This window comes from Diabrotica undecimpunctata, chromosome 3 (assembly GCF_040954645.1).
Source record: "Diabrotica undecimpunctata isolate CICGRU chromosome 3, icDiaUnde3, whole genome shotgun sequence".
Lineage (NCBI taxonomy): Eukaryota > Metazoa > Arthropoda > Insecta > Coleoptera > Chrysomelidae > Diabrotica > Diabrotica undecimpunctata.
Window position 1 is genome coordinate 12,917,530 of NC_092805.1, and position 16,878 is coordinate 12,934,407.

The 16,878-nt window shown below is 34.7% G+C and overlaps 1 protein-coding gene across 1 annotated transcript in view; it reads right to left on the reverse strand.

Annotated features, from left to right (window-relative positions):
* The window catches only part of LOC140436452 (uncharacterized), a 508,405-nt gene that overhangs the window by 74,116 nt on the left and 417,411 nt on the right, over positions 1–16,878 (reverse strand). Inside the window, exon 10 of the mRNA XM_072525289.1 lies at positions 2,193–2,494. Within this exon, the coding sequence (XP_072381390.1) occupies positions 2,193–2,494 (302 nt within the window). The remainder of the gene's footprint in view (positions 1–2,192; positions 2,495–16,878) is intronic.

Here is a 16,878-nt window from a genome sequence, read left to right on the forward strand (position 1 = left end):
AGATAGTCAAGAAGAACGAAGTCTTCTTCTGACTGTTGCAACACTAAAATTGCGATTTCGTACTTCCTCTAGACGATTTTGGTGCATAACCGCAGTTGAGGTCCGGTTTCGTAAAGCCTGAAACACAAGGAAACAGTCATCTAGTGCCTTGGTCGTTCTTCTTCGTCCAGAGCCAGGTCGCCTGGTTAGCAAACTTGCCTCCTGAAAGCGTTGAAGCACTCGTTAAACCGTAGAAAGGCTTACGCCAACAGTTCTTGCGACTTGCCGTTGAGTGTGACCGTCTTCCACAAGTGCAACAATTTGTACCGTTTCAAACAGTTAAAGGCATTTTTGTCAAAAAATAAACAGTAATAATTGCACTAATAAACACTAATGGTGGCAATAATAAACGTTTGTCCGTTGCATTTAAACAAAAAGTCGAAGTACAAACGAGACATTTAAAACAAGCGGAGTTACAGGTAGCGTTCATTTTGGGAAGTGTGCACTTTACCGCGAAATCGGCACTATTGGAATTCTTTGTTACAAAGGAAACCGCAACAATTCTCAGAAACATGCATTAGTTTGTATTTGTGTTATTATTATTTACGATAAAGCTCGTTAAAAATGAAATATCGGTGATTTTCAAGGTGACCCGGATTTTATGATCGCGTATCATGGACGTATAAATAAAGATCTTTATTTATACGTAAATGGTGTAATATACATTTAGATTCCATTGCAATAAACTGCTCAATGTTATTATTATGTTAGTATGTGTCTATAGAGGTATCGCTGTCTGCCTCGATATGGAAGTTTGGATCAATTTGTCAAATAATTTTATTTCTTAGCCGGGTGCATCTACTTTTAATTTTTCTGTCATTTAGTTTAGAGTATATTTTTGTCAGTAGATCTGTGACTAAAGAAATTTCATTGGTATATATTCTTGCAATACTTAGTGTGTCCGAAAATCCTGTGTAGTTTTCGAAAAAATCTATTAGTTGTTCATAGTTTAAGGGATAATTGGAATTTTGGTCGCTAAAAAATTCTTCTGTTGGTTTCAGCATTTGCTCTAGCGTCTTCTCTTGGTTTAATTTAGTCTTTTTCTCTTTGTCTTTTGGTAATTCAAAGATGTGTTCTAATGAAAGAGTTGGGGATGGTGTAGAACGCTCAGAAACTGTGCGTTTTTGTGGAACTGAATCTGTTTCTATTTAATTAGTTAGAGGAGTTTTGTACTTGTAACTTGTATACTTCTGTACTTGTTTTGTAATTGTTACTATTTTCTATAGGGTTCTGACATGCTTCTATATTGTGAGGTATAGAAGATGTGTCGCCTGATACAAACACCTTTGCTCGACAGTCTTTTGATAAGTGATTGGTGTTTTTACATATTTGGCAAGTCTGGTTATTGAAAGATAAGTATAGTCTATATGATGTCTCCTCATAAGTAATAACAAAAGAATCTGTTAAGCTATGGTTGGTTAAAGAAGATATGTAAGTTTGCCGCCTGAAGCTTAATATATGCTGGAATTCAGGACTTGAAGTCCCTATCCGTAGAAACGATAGGGGTGACAAAAGTTTGACACCAAGTGCTTGCAGTTCAGATTCTAAGATTAAGTGTGGAATGGACGGACATAGGTTAGAAAGTACTAGTCGTTGGCTGGTGGTGATTAGTCGACGTGCTTGTAAGAGTTGTTGATTAATGTTAATTTTTCCGTGGTTGGTTGTTTTTTTTTTTTCTCGTTTTTACAATATTTTTTCGACTGTTAATTTAAAAGCACCTATATATATATATTAATACCTCTATATTAAGACATGAAACAATCTCGTTTACATTTTTATTTATTTTATTTAGATTTGACATTATCAACTCTTCTTCTTCCTCTTATTCTTGTAGCAATAAAATTATTGCGATAAGTTTGCGAGAATTTATTTTTCTAAACGTACAATCTTTTGAAGAACGAACGTGAAACTAATTTCTAAACTTGTTTTGAGCACGACAGAATCTATGTATGCGAACTAATCTAACAAACCGACTTACCCAAAACTGCAATGAGTCGATTACAACAGATTCTGCTGTACCTGTATGCCGTGCGCTGAGCAGTTTTCTAACAAACCGTAGCTTTACACTCATGATAGGCCACGTCATGTAACGTACCCAACACTGAATAATATATAAATACTGTAGGATATTAAAAATAAAAATAAAGACTTACACTTCGATCATGGTAGTTGCTGACGGTATTATGGAAAAATAATCCAGCAATTAACGCCGCAATGTTGGCAGTATAACTAGCTACAAATATCACTGAGAATCCTCCCCAAACGTTGATTAGGAACTTATTGGGCCAACTTTTCGGTGCCTTAAATGCTACTAGGTGGCCGCATAGTAGACCCCACATCACCCAAAGCGCCGAAGACATGCTGAAGTTTTTGGACCGCTGTCTGCCCCATGGATTCAGTCCGAACGGACTGAGCCACTCGTAAATCGCTACGGCTATGGCGGTGATGTTGAGACCTGCAAGTAAAAACATAATTAATACTGATAAAGGAGATTAGTATTAACCCTTAACTTGGCAAAGTATGTTATAATATACAAATTTTTTATTTAACAAGCAGTAGTATTTGAAATCCAGTTCTTGGCACTCTATAGTTGAGTATACTGTTATGTCTTTATTAATTCCAATTTATTGTTCTTATTTTAATTGGCATTACAATACACTTGGCAATAACACTTGGCATTTGTAAACCTGAGAAAGGCGTATGACTCTGTACCAAGGTCAGAACTATGGGAGGCAATGTACAAATTAGAAATACAGACGGAACTTATAGAAGCTACAAAAGCTCTGTATAAAGAAAATAAAGTATCCATTAAAATGGGAACAAGAATCATAGGAGACTTCACCACAACAAAAGGGCTCCTGCAGGGTTGCTCCACATCTCCAACCCTATTTAAAATATACTTAGAAAAAGCCTTGACTACATGGAAAAGAAAATGCGAAGGCATGGGAGTACCGGTACGGAACGAATAGCTATATACATTAAGTTTTGCAGACGATCAAGTAGTGATTGCACAAGACCAAGACGACCTCAGCTACATTATAAAGAAACTACAAGAAGAATATACCAAGGCTGGCCTAGATATTAACCTCGCGAAAACAGAGTACCTATCTACAAGTGAAGAAGACATAGAAGATCTACAGATTGATGACAACGTAACAATCAAAGGAAAGGATAAATTCAAATACCTGGGGTTTATAATCACAAAAAAAGCAACAACAGAGGAAGAAATTACACAAAGATTAGGACAAACAAGAACAGCAATCCGACAACTTAACTCAGTATGGTGGGATAGACACCTAAATATGAAGACAAAAATGCAGATTTATAAAACATTAGTGCTAAGTATTATGACATATGGGGCTGAAAATTGGATCATAAACAAGAGAAACGGCAGTAAGATAGTAGCAACAGAGATGGAATGCCTGCGAAGATGCTGCAGAGTAACAAGAATGGATAGGAGAAGTAATGACGAAATAAAGCAAAGAACATCAATAGAAACAGACATACTAACATATATAGAACAAAAAAGACTAAAGTGGTATGGACATGTAAGAAGAACTAGCGACAGCAGATGGATATAGAGAATAACCGAATGGAGCCCCATAGGAAGGAGGAAAAGAGGACGACCCCGAAAATCCCGGAGGAACGAAGTAGACGACGCCATGAGTAAGAGAGGACTAAACGATGGAGAATGGAACAACAGAGAGAGATGGAAACGGTTGAGCGAGAGAAGGCAGTGAATACTGTAGAATCCCTAAATAAATATATATTTTAATTTAATAAAACACGATAATTAATATCAATTTATTAAACCACTGTATAACAATTTATTTGACTAATAATTACATAATTTATCTATCGGACGTTACATTTGAAACGTGTCGCGATCTTCTTTTCTGACTGCCCGTTTTCCTCAAAAAGGTCCTGTTATATACCCAATACCGTTAGACTAAAAAAGTCGGTGGCCTTCTCGACTAGACAGAGCGGCGAATGGTCTCAAAACTGGTATTTTTACATCGGCTCGTCTCCAGAAAGTTCGATTGTTGTTTTTATAGCGGAGGGGGACCCATCGTGTGTCAGGTACGTATTACCTAGAGAATACGTGAATGAATGAGAATATTATTATCTGTCTACGGAAAAGACGGAGTAATAAAAATGCATTATCTGCACGTGATCGTTGTCAAATTACTTTCTTCGCAGAAGTTGTATGGGTCAGTTATCGGTATTGTACACAAGGGCGTACGTTAAGGTATTTTGAAGAAATATTGTGCTTTGTATTGTGGTATTGTGCTAATTGTATTTATTTTATATGTTAAGATTTATATTGTGTATTGTACATTTTTGTGTTTTGTAAAGAAATTAGGTAAGTACATATACCAATACAGATATTGGTCAACAAAGTATTGTGGATGTAATCACGCAGTATAAATATGTATAAATTATTTTATAAGAAACAGGGACGCGCCAAGTAACTTCCAGTAAAATTACCAGGGTAGAACTATTATAATCAATCACTCCTTCACATTTTAACGAGGAAAACTATGAAGTTTTCTCTACATCTACCTACATTTTTTAAGGAACAATCAGTACACAGTACACTTAAAAAATACTACATTAAACACTAAAATTCCACTAAAATCCCACGTTTCACCGGGAAAAGACCCAGATTTCGACGGCATCCACCACGAATACATACTCAATTGCATTCAGAATCCCACGGGAATTTAAACATTCAAAATTCATAGCAATACTAAAACCAGGTAAACCAGCTGATCACCCAAAAAGCTATCGACCAATTTCTTATAATATAAATCTTATAGTATAAACTACTTAAAACAGTAATGTTTAAAAGAATCAGCCCAATGATCTGCAGCTTTCAACACAGTCTGACCAGAAGGAATGATTTATAGACTCTTACGTACTCTGCCTTGCAAATTCACCGCTAGACTAATAGAAAATATGCTCACCGACAAAGTATTTCAAGTAACTATGGGATACGAAATAAGCAAACAACATCAACAAAGTTTGGCTATGCTGATGACTGGGCTTTATTAACAACAAGAAAATCACAAAAGAAGCTGAAGAGATTCTGACAGAAGACCTAGTAATTATGGAACGTTACTTTCAAAAATGGAGACTTTGTCCCAATGCCTCTAAAACTGAAGTAACCTACTTTCACCTAAACAGCAATCTGGAGTCCAGAATACTACTTAACGTTATTTTGATAACACATGACTCAACCACAATAAACATCCAAAATACCTAGGCGTGGTTTTGGGCAGAACGGTAAGCTTTAGAAAACATTTAAATACAGTTGCTAAAAACTAAAAACCAAAAATAACATAATTCAGAAGCTCTGCGGCACAAAATGGAGGCATCGTTATCCAGACTCACGTCTTCAGGCTTAGCTCTTGTTTATTCTATAGCTAAATATTGCATACCAATATGGATCAACAGTACTTACGTTCAAAAGATTGATATCCAGCTCAATAACAGCATGAGAATGAGAGCTGGAGTAATCAAACCTAAACCAACCCATTGGCTACCAATCTGCTGACCAAAGAATATACGAAGATCCTTAGCAACATGGCGCTGCCGATTCATAACTATATAAAAGATGCAAACCAAGGTCGACTGCGCTCCAGAAAATCTCCAATACAAACCGCAGAATTAGCTGCAACTACCGAGTTCAACATGATCACCAAATGGATCCATGAATGGTCGGAACCTTAACCAAATACAGTTATACCTTGCATCACAGAGACACCTCCTGGATTTGACCTACCACGTAAGACCTGGCACTTAAGACACTTAAAAGCATCAGAACTCAACATGGTCGATGTTGCGTAGTTCCGTATATGTTGTACAAACGGGGTAAGCTACCATCACCTACACATTTACATTTACATGTGTATAAGGTCCACATTGCCTAAAGTTAGCCTATAGTATTTTGATACCCATTTCTCCCCATTTGTTAAAGACACTTCCAGGTTTTATTGTTTACTTTTTAAGGAACTTCTATTATTTTTGTATTGCATTAAAAATTTTTAAGTTATAGTGTCAGATCGAGGTTATATTTTAAAGTTATATTTTAAAATTGAATTGTCCACTTCTACGCCAAATGTTAAAAATTGTTTAAAATTAACGCTATATATTTCCCGTACAGTCAAGCTTGCGTTACTTACATTTTAGCGGTATCTCTCTTTTATAACGCTCCCAATTAATCCTATTGAAATTTACGTTTTTTTTATTACGACGTACATAACATGTTTTTATAAAATAATCGTTCATTTTAGTTTTTGTCTGTATAACTTTTTATTTTATTTTTCTGGTACGTCACTGGTTTAATGCGAACATGGCAGTATCAATAGGCGAAAATGGCAGTATCAGCGCGAGTAGGGAGGATAGCACTAATGACAGTATTCTTGTTCTTTCACTGATCAACTGTTTGCCACGAATTCTGACTAGTTTGACTGTTTGTAGGAATGATTATAATATTTCATGAGTTCACATGGTATTCACGTGATAACTCCGTCTGTTGGGTAGACGGAGTAAGTAATAAATATTTAATATGTTTACGGTTTTGGGTCAGAATTTATCGTAACAATACATTAAAGGCGGGTACACATATGCGAGCAGAACGGCTATATTCGTTAATTTGTACGACAGGACGAACCGCTTGCGAGCTGTTCGTTCGTTGCTCATCAGGAACCACAGCCTGTCGGTTTTTGGGACGAACACAAAGAATGTTCGCAGAACTATAAATTGTGTCTTGTTTCTGCTAAGTGTGCGATGAGATCATTCGGTTAAACAAAATTGCTGAACGAGCGCGGCTTATTCAAAAGTAACGAGAGAAATTAATAACAGATAATGTAAACAAAATACCGAAATGTTTAGAATAACGAAGAAAATTAATTCTCGGTTTGTTATTACATACTTCGGGTATTGGATAGTCTGAACATAAACATATTTTCAACGAACTCTTCGCGAACAGCTCACGAGCAGTTCGCAAACAGTTCGGCTCGCATATGTGTACCCGCCTTAAGGTTACAGAACTGTTCGCGAACCGTTTGTGAACGCTATATTCGTTAATTTGTACGACGGGACGAACCGCTTGCGAGCTGTTCGTTCGTTGCTCGTCAGGAACCACCGCCTGTCGGTTTTTGGGACGAACACAAAGAATGTTCGCAGAACTATAAATTGTGTCTATAAATTGTTTCTGCTAAGTGTGCGATGAGATCATTCGGTTAAACAAAATTGCTGAACGAGCGCGGCTTATTTAAAAGTAATTAGAGAAATTAATCACAGATAATCTAAACAAAATACCGAAATGTTTAGATTAACGAAGTAAATTAATTCTCGGTTTGTTATTAGATACTTAGGGTATTGGATAGCCTGAACATAAACATATTTTCAACGAACTCTTCGCGAACAGCTCACGAGCAGTTCGCAAACAGTTCGGCTCGCATATGTGTACCCACCTTTAGGTACTGCATGTGGCCGACTGGAAATCGGCCCAAAAATTCTTAACTTCGCGCATTTAGTTCTGACGGTATGTATGGATTATGGATACAGTATATAATCCAAATTTTTTGACATAAAGATATCATATTTTTTGTTGTTATAGAATATTTGTATGATGCCCATCTGGCAACATACCAATTTACAGATTTTAAGATTCAAAATTAATCTTTTACCTGAGGGTTAAACTAAATAGCGAAAAAGTTCTTTTGAGGCTGTTGAACAAATTAATATAAATATAACATTGTTATTCTCAACATAAACTTTTTTTGTAAACTAGTATATGCTTTAATTTATTTTTAAATTGTAAACAATAAGTTTAGTTATGTAAATGTTATTTTATGGAAATTACTAAAATCTAAAATATTGAAATTTTATTGCACAGACTATTCTAATCAAGTTTTTTTTTCAATGGCTTTATATTTTTGGCTTTTTCCTTTGTATTGTCTGAAGAAAGGAAATATAATTTTTCAGTTTATCTAATACAAAATGAAATTCAGCTACAAAAGAATTTAAACAGACTTTTATACAAGAATGTATCTTTTCCGACGATTTTCTTAATACACATTCTTTGTTGAAAAGATATTGTAGATAATGAAATTAACAACCGGAGGGTATAAATACAGTCAAAGAATGCTACATGTTTATACAGCTCATTTATTTACAGGTTCCGCAAATAATTTGTTTTTAGCGGAGTCCTGAAATAATGAAGAGTAAGCGGATTATTGATTTTTTATGGAATATTACTTACTTTATTACGTTATAAGGAATTTTATAATTATTTTACTGATATTTATAAATATACGAACAACCATTAGGAGATAGTAAATCTATATTATTAAAAATGAATCGCCGAAATGTATATACATTGTATATAGAGTCTGCTTTTTAATTTTGTTTTATTTGCTGCAAAATCATTATCACAGGGCAGGAAGGAATGACCGACCCCTAACAGCAAAATAATGGTCAATGGTCTTAAATTTTACGAGTGAAATCAAATCGGAAAATAACCATAACACAGAACGGTTTTTATTTTGCTGTCCACAACCATCAGGGACAATCATCATCAGTTGGCGCTACAGTCCTTCGTGAGCGTTGGCCTGCTTCAAAACATTCTTCCATCCTTCCCTATTGAGTGTCTGTCTTCTTCAGCCCCCCACTCCAATCTCCCTCAGATCTTCCTGTACATCGTCCAGATATCTGAGTTTAGGTCGCCCCCTTCTTCTTCTTCCGACCGGCCTGTTTAGCATAGTTATTTTAGTGGGATCACTCTCATCCATCCGCATAACGTGGCCCACCCACCTTAGGCGGTTTATTTTGATGGTCTTCACAATATCTGCATCACCAAAAAGTCTATAGAGTTCAAAGTTATATCGCCTTCTTCACAGACCCTGTTCGTTTACTCCGCCATATATGGTCCTCAATACTTTTCTTTCAAAGACTCGCAGTAACTCTTCATTTCGGGTCGTCATTGCCCATGTTTCCGATCCGTATGTGAGCACTGGGCGTATTATTGTTTTATAAAGTTTGCACTTTGTTGCTATTGACATACTTCTCGCTCTTAGTTAAGGGCCCAGGCCAAAATAACAGCGGTTAGCCACGCATATTCTTTTTTTTTTATCTCGTTGGATGTGTTATTTTTGTAGTCTACCAGTGATCCTAAGTAGCAAAATTCTTCTACCATTTCTATCGTTTCGTGTTGCACCGCTAAGTTATTTTGTTGAATTCTTGATATGGCCAGCATATATTTAGTTTTCTGGATGTTAATCAGAAGTCCGATGTTTTCTGCGGTATTTTTGATACGTGTGAAAGCATCCACTGCTTCATTTTGGGTTCTTCCAATTATGACGATATCATCAGCGTATGCCATTAGTTGTATACTACGGGTATAAATCGTACCTTTTAAGTTTATTCCCGAATCTCTCATAACTTTTTCTAACGCTAGGTTGAACAGCGTGCATGATAGCGCATCTCCCTGGCGCAGTCCTCCGTTGGTTTTAAATGGTTCTGAAACACCCCCTTCTACGCGCACTTTACATTCGACTTTCATCATTGTCCTTGTCATTTTAGTTAATTCTACCAATCCTTTTGGTGTTCCTAATTCGATCATCGCCGAATATAATTGGGACCTGTCAATAGTATCGTACGCTGCCTTAAAGTCTACGAAGATGTAATGGCAGTCTATGTCGTACTCCGTCGTTTTTTCTAATATTTGTCTGATGGATGATATGTGATCAATGGTAGATTTATTTTTCAAGAAGCCTCTTTGGTAGGATCCTATTATATTGTCAGTATACCGTGCCAGTCGTTCGTTAAGTATCAGGGACATAATTTTATATGCTGTATTAAGAAGGGAAATCCCTCTAAAGTTGGAACATTCAAGAACGTTTCCTTTTTTGTGTATGGGGCATATACTTCCAGTATTCCAATCTTCTGGTAACGCGCGATCTTGCGATACCTGTATTAGTAGTTTGTGAAGGAGGGTTACAAATGTTCGACCACCACATTTAAATATTTTTGCGGGTAGGTTGTCTGCTCCGGGTGACTTGTTTCTGGCTCGAGACTGAATTACTTTGTTTATTTCTTCCAAAGTTGGTAGTTCAGTATCCTTCTGTTCTATTTCTATATCATATCTACCTTTAACTCTACTTTCTCCATTAAGTAGCGTACTAAAATGTTCCTGCCATCTTTCTAGTACTTCCACTCTCTCGTTTAAAAGAATTCCGTTAAGGGCCTTGACTTGGTTCGCTTGTAGCTTGAAAACTTTTTTTTTTGTGTTAACCGGTTTGTAAAATTTTCTGTATTCGTGTTCTCTACTAAGGTTTTCCATTTCTTCGAACTCTTTATTGATTTGTTGCCGCTTTTTCTGTTTGTGTTTTGTTTTTCCTCTCGTCTCTTTATCAGGGACAATATTGTAACGAAACAGTGAATATAAAATTGCATTCTACGACACATCAGTTCACCTAGGTAAGAACCTTTCGTAAATTGGTTTCTTATAGTCAGAATAAACTTGTCATGTATACGTATTACGCCTTTACAGGACTTATAACTGTCTTTATTATAAAATCAATTATGTCTTAAAACAAAGAAGTAGATATACTAACAAAATAAATTGAAGTATGGAACAGATGCATAGAATTCTTAAAAAAAGTTGAAAAGAAGAGAGAGGTTAAAAATAATAAATAGAAATAGGCGATATAAAAAATAGATCCCAACAATATAAGTAATCTACTATAGGTTGTTATTATATCAGAATTAATTAAAAAAGCCCATGTTTCTTAAGAATTAATTTCATTTAAGTTTCCAATAAGACAACTAATTTGTTCAAGTAAAATAAATTATCACTTAATTTACGGTAGCGTTATATCTCGAGACGGTTAGAAATAGAACTGGCAAAAAGTTAATCTATTTTTTTTATAAACTCAATGCTTTTATCTATCAATATTTTCAAGATATACGTCGTCAGCCTAAAATCCGTCTTAAACGACGTGATATACTTTTCCACAAAGACAGCAAAACCCAAAATGACATAATTTTTTCTGTCTTGGGTTCGTGTTATGCGGTAATAATTCTCAGATAGCATCATATATACTCTCAGTGGTGGCGTAACAAAAGAAGTAAAAAAGATTATAATATTTATTTAGGTGCTGATTTATAAATTATGTTTACTCTTTTATTTGTAACGATCTCTATAACTGAAGTCGTTGGTAGTGTATAACATGCACACATCAAAATAATCTAGGAGACAAAAACAAAATGCGAGATTACAAAATAATCTAACATCATTTATTTTAAATATTTTTAATAAAAAGGTATAAACAAGCGTCCCGAATATAAATTAAACATTTTTTCTTAGAATTATCGCAATAGCTTTTAACAAAATTAAAAGAGAACACCATAAGTAAAAATATGGTAACGAAAAAAAGAAAAAACTAATTTTTTAACCCTCAACTCCCAACAAAGTAGTCTTTAGGTTAAGTTAGTACAGTGTATGGTCTTCACAGTTGTTGATTACTGTTCCACATCTGTAAGGCAAACTCATGATCAGAAGGTCAATGTCTTGCTGCGGTATTCTCTTCCACTCCATTAAAAGGCCCTTATACAGTTGCTCTCTTATATTAAACGCAATATTTTGTTGTAGCATCTGCTCAATATGTCCCATATATGCTCAATCTGTTTAAATCTGGCGATTGTGCAGGCCATGGTAAAATCTCAACTTCATTATCTTCGTTGAATGTTCGCACGACCCTGGCAGTATACGGACGCGCATTGTCGTGCATTAATTGAAATTGGGGATCAGTTTGTTGTGCATTTAAAAACCGTTCCAGACAAACGAGATTGGTTCTTCCACCAAGAGTGATGCCACCTCATACCATTATACTGCCGCCTTGCTGTCTATAAAACTCCTGCACATTGTCCAATCGTTAAGCACTGCCAGATAGTCTCCAAATTCTTGTTCGTCTTGTACCTGGTGCAAATTCAAATCGGGAAGCATCTGTGAGAAAAATAAAGGACCACTTACGTCTAACCCAATTTGCGTGTTCTTGCACGCAAAGAACACGAGCACTCTCACAGGTCTTTGAGCTTTTAACCCTACTTCATGTAGTCTATTTTTATTGGTATGGCATCTTACAAATACCTGATGGGTCTCTTGTAGCCTCATTTGTAATTGGAATGCAGTTATAGTACGACTTGCAAAGCCTGCAACCTAATTAAACGGTCTTTAATCTGGTTGGTTATTCTTGTAGGGCCTGTATGACGTTCAGTAACATCACGTTTCTTGACACCTTAACCACAAACGATTAATGACACTTCTATTCGTGTGGAGAACCTCAGCAACATCTCTTTGATTTCTGCCAGCTTGAAGCATCCCGATAGGACGAAACTGTGTGTCGCGTTATAAATGATGTCTCTCCATTATTAGCAATTGCAAAACTAAATAAAAATCCACATAGACATCGAAAACCAGGTATCAAGTTTTGTTAAATTTTTTATAGTCATTCTTATGAGAAATACCGTCCAAGTTCCTACAATAGTCGACAAAACAACAAAAAAGATTAAAAGGTAAATTTATTTTTGTATTTGCAGCTAACATTGATTTAAAGCTATTAATAGAAGTATTCCCTAGATTATTTTGATGTGTGTATAATGACTCCACTTGATATTTGAAGAATTAGTATAAGTGTTATCCCAATGACGAATTGAGAAAAAGATCAAAAAAGATAAACTGAAGGATAAACGAATATTCGAAATCGATTAAAAAAATAACAATAACAATTTGAAATTTACTGAAATCACATAAATCGTCAATATTACAAAATAAAAGGTAATAAAATAAAATACTCAATCCATTGCAAAATTTAAATATATTGCGAATTGCATAATAAAGCCTTATGAACTAATAGGTTTAACTTGCTGCATGTGATACCCAAATATATAGTGATTTTTAATGTAGCTTCTGCAATGTGTTATTCTACTGAGGCCAAAAAATACCATATTGCCATTTTTTGTAATTTAAAAATAATATCAGATTGGGCAGCGGTACTAGAACCAAAAAAGAAAACCATATTGTTGTAGTTTCGCAAGTATATACAAACATTTATAAAATATTAACAGACTTTGTGCTAGTTTTGGTTCTCTTTTTATTCCAAGATTCCGTGTACAAAAATACAGCTGTGTTAAAAACTACATATTACGAGACGAGCCATCTGCAAAATGACACCGACGTGTATTTGAGATAAGAATGAGATAAGAGACCAGTTCCATATGCCATATGAGACAGACGTGCGTTTGGGTTAAGAATACCTGACACACTTTGCTTCGGTCTTGTGAGAGAGTCAAGTTTTATCTTCCAACCAACACAGATGTGTATGGGTTAAGGGCAGCGCTTCCTAGGTGACTTCGAATCGGTCTTGTGAAAGAGGCTAGTTTTGATTCATAAATTTCACCGAACCAGAGGGTTCGCAATTCATTCTGTGGATGAATCCGTTTCACGAGGTAAAGTACAACTTATATAAACCATCACATTGATGCTGATACACTAAATTTTATAGTTTGTGCTAAACTATATTTCACATTATATCGCGTGTTAAATATTTTAACCGTTTGAGAATATTTTACGTTTGGTTAAATGTTATTACCTTTATCGTAGATTTGTATATTAATTTATTAGATTGTAATAATTTCACTATTCTTTTTTTTTTCGTATGTATATTACAGCGTTTACGTGATAGATTTACTAATTTTATTAATTTCATTATTAATTTAATGTCTATTTTATTACCGATTATACTTTTTGAATTGAGTTTATTGATTAAATTGATTGAATATAATTGATATATATTATGTCTGATTGCATTTTATTAACAAGGTTTGTTCATTTTTCCACGCATTAATTATATTATTATAGGTGCGCATATTTTTTACTCTAACGTCTAATTTCAATGTATGCGTTAATTCCAGTCATACTCAACCATAGCAATGGAAATCTCAAATTTTTTGTTGTTAATATGTTTTTAAAACCTATTTATCGACATCCTGCATCCAGATATTCTTGTTTATTTAGTTATAATTATATGTTTGTTCATGTATATGTATGTTTGATTTTACTTCTTTTTTTTTATTAAAGTTAACCCATTACCCAATGCGAAAAGGGGAAACCAGCGAGTTCTAGATTGAACATAATATATTCTCTCCCCTTTCTGATGACCCCAATTGTTATACTGAGGTCATCGTCTGTGCAGAACGCAACACATATCGAAGATGGGACTCGAACAAATAAAATATGATATTTTAGAAGATGCTAAATTGATTTCCGTTGAAACAGATCTTATTACATATCAGGCTCAGGCAAGTTTCTTATTTAACAAATCGTTATAAAGGGACCATTTAAGATTTCTGTCTATAAAAATACCAAGAAATTTTACAGACTCAACGATACTGATCTGGCTGTTATTGAGAAGCAAAGGTTAAAGAGCTTTTTTATAGAATAATGATACTGTGATCTAATGATCCACGTTAAAAGAGAGTAAATTAGAGTCAGACCAGGTTTTTATTTTAAGTAGATCAAAAGTTATAATTGCATAGAGAGTTGCAACATTACAGTTCCTCTAGGTGATACTGGTATCATCAGCAAAAAGAAAAATTTTTTCATCGATTTTTAAGTTATTGATGTCATTTATAAAGATAAGGAAAAGTAGAGGACCCAATACTAAACTTTGTGGTACTTTACATACAATGCTTTTGTGACTAGAGTCAGTATCATTTGCTCTAACTAGCTGTTTCCTATTCTTCAAGTAAGATTGGAACTAATTCAAAGAAATACCTCGAATTCCGTAGAAATTTAGTTTGTCTATCAAAAAAGCTTTGCCATAGTCACAAAAAACAGTGGCAGTGTAAAGATTCTTGTTTAGTGCTTGATAGACCTCAGTTAGTACAGAAAACATAGCATCACTGGTACATTTATTAGATAAAAAACCGAACTGACCTTTTTATTAAATGTTGTTTTTAACGTGAAATGACGTAATTCCGGCTTTTATAAGTATATATATACAAGGATTTCCACAGTTTTCACTGTATTCCTTCACTCAACCGTTTTCTCCAATTTTTCCTGTTTAGCCAGTCCCCTTCCTGTAGGTTTCTTCTACTCATTGCTTCGTCCACTTCATCTCTGAAAGATTTTCGGGGTCTGCCTCTCTTTCTTCTTCCTATCGGCTTTTATAAGTCTCTCAATAATTTTGGATACGACCGGTAGTAATGCAATAGGTGTATAGTGGCAGACATTCAATTTTTCACCACCTTTATGAAGAGGAATAATAATAGCTATCTTTAGGCACTCTAAAAATATACCATATATCATTAATTAGTGAGACCAGGACTTCTAACACATTTTTTGCGAGATTTTAGAAATTTTTTATAGATAGTCCGTCAGTACTACAGGAAGATTTGCTTTTGATACTACTGATTGTTTTGATCAGTTCAGATTTATCAACTGGTCTTATAAAGAATGAATTCAAGACCTTGGGGACATAGAAAATAGGATCTTGTTGTGGCAAAATACTTGATGTTATATTTTTACTCACAATATCGAACGAAGTATTTATTCAGATTTTCAGCGTTTGCAAAATGTTTGAGCTATGTTAGTTTTACTTGGTCCATAATAAACGAAGATCGGATTATGGACCAAGTTTCTCTTGCAACATTTTAAGAGTTTCCCAGACGATTTTGATGGTACATTTTTTTAGCTATTTTATTAAATTTTAAATGAGTTCCCCTGTATTTGAAAATATATTCAGTGACAAAGACGTTGGTAGTAAATTTCTTGATGTGCAGTAGTGAACGCATATTCTTGGCTGATATGCGGATGCTTTTGGTAGTCTAAAGTTTTTGTGATGTTTTTACTTAACTGTAATTAAAGGAAATACCTTATTGAAAAGACAGACAAGTCTAAACGTTGAATTTTCGAGGATGGTTTGTTAACAGCGTTAAACTTTGTATATCCTGCTTTATGGCCAGATAACCCTGCATTAATAATTGTAAAGCTAACGTAGAATTGGTGGACTATAGAACTTTGTTCATTTTAACAAAGTCAATTGTTGAGTTTTATTTGTTTTACACAACACGTAAATTATACAAATATACAGTATTAGCCAAACCTAGCTACACACAATGTGAGGTATTGAAGTGAAAAAAATCCGTGCACCTTTCATGAAAAACGTACTCAATTTACAGAAAAAGTAAACATTTGGGCAGGTATTTCGGAAAACCACATAGTTGAGTCTCGTTTTCTTAATTCTAACTTAATGAGTGAAATGTATCTAGAGATGTTACAAAACGCAATTGAGCCAATAAATTCTTGAAATTCAGGAAGATAATCCAGTTAAATTCGGCAACTTGGAAATAACGTTTCAACAAAAAGAGGAACGTTGAGAAAGAAATCGAAGATGCAAAAGATCCAGGGAGTGGAGCTATTCCGGATCCTAAGCACAATCACCTTACCCGATTTTATATACATATTTTGAAACGTATGCGTAAAGAGAAACATTTTAGTATTATTTTAGATTGTATTTCTGATTGTATTCAGCGACTTAAAAATCCAGGAGGCCAAGGATATGACAACAGCTTTAACATGAAGGAAAAAATAAAAGAGTTTAATCTTGTATTTGTAAAGATTATCGTGCTTTTTATGGCATGTGGATGCCACTCACTCAATTTAGTCATTGGAAATGCAGCTTTATCTTGCACATCATCAACATCTTTTTTTTTAAATTGTACAACGTTTATAGATATTTTTTCTGTTTCCGTGGTGCAGGGGAAAAT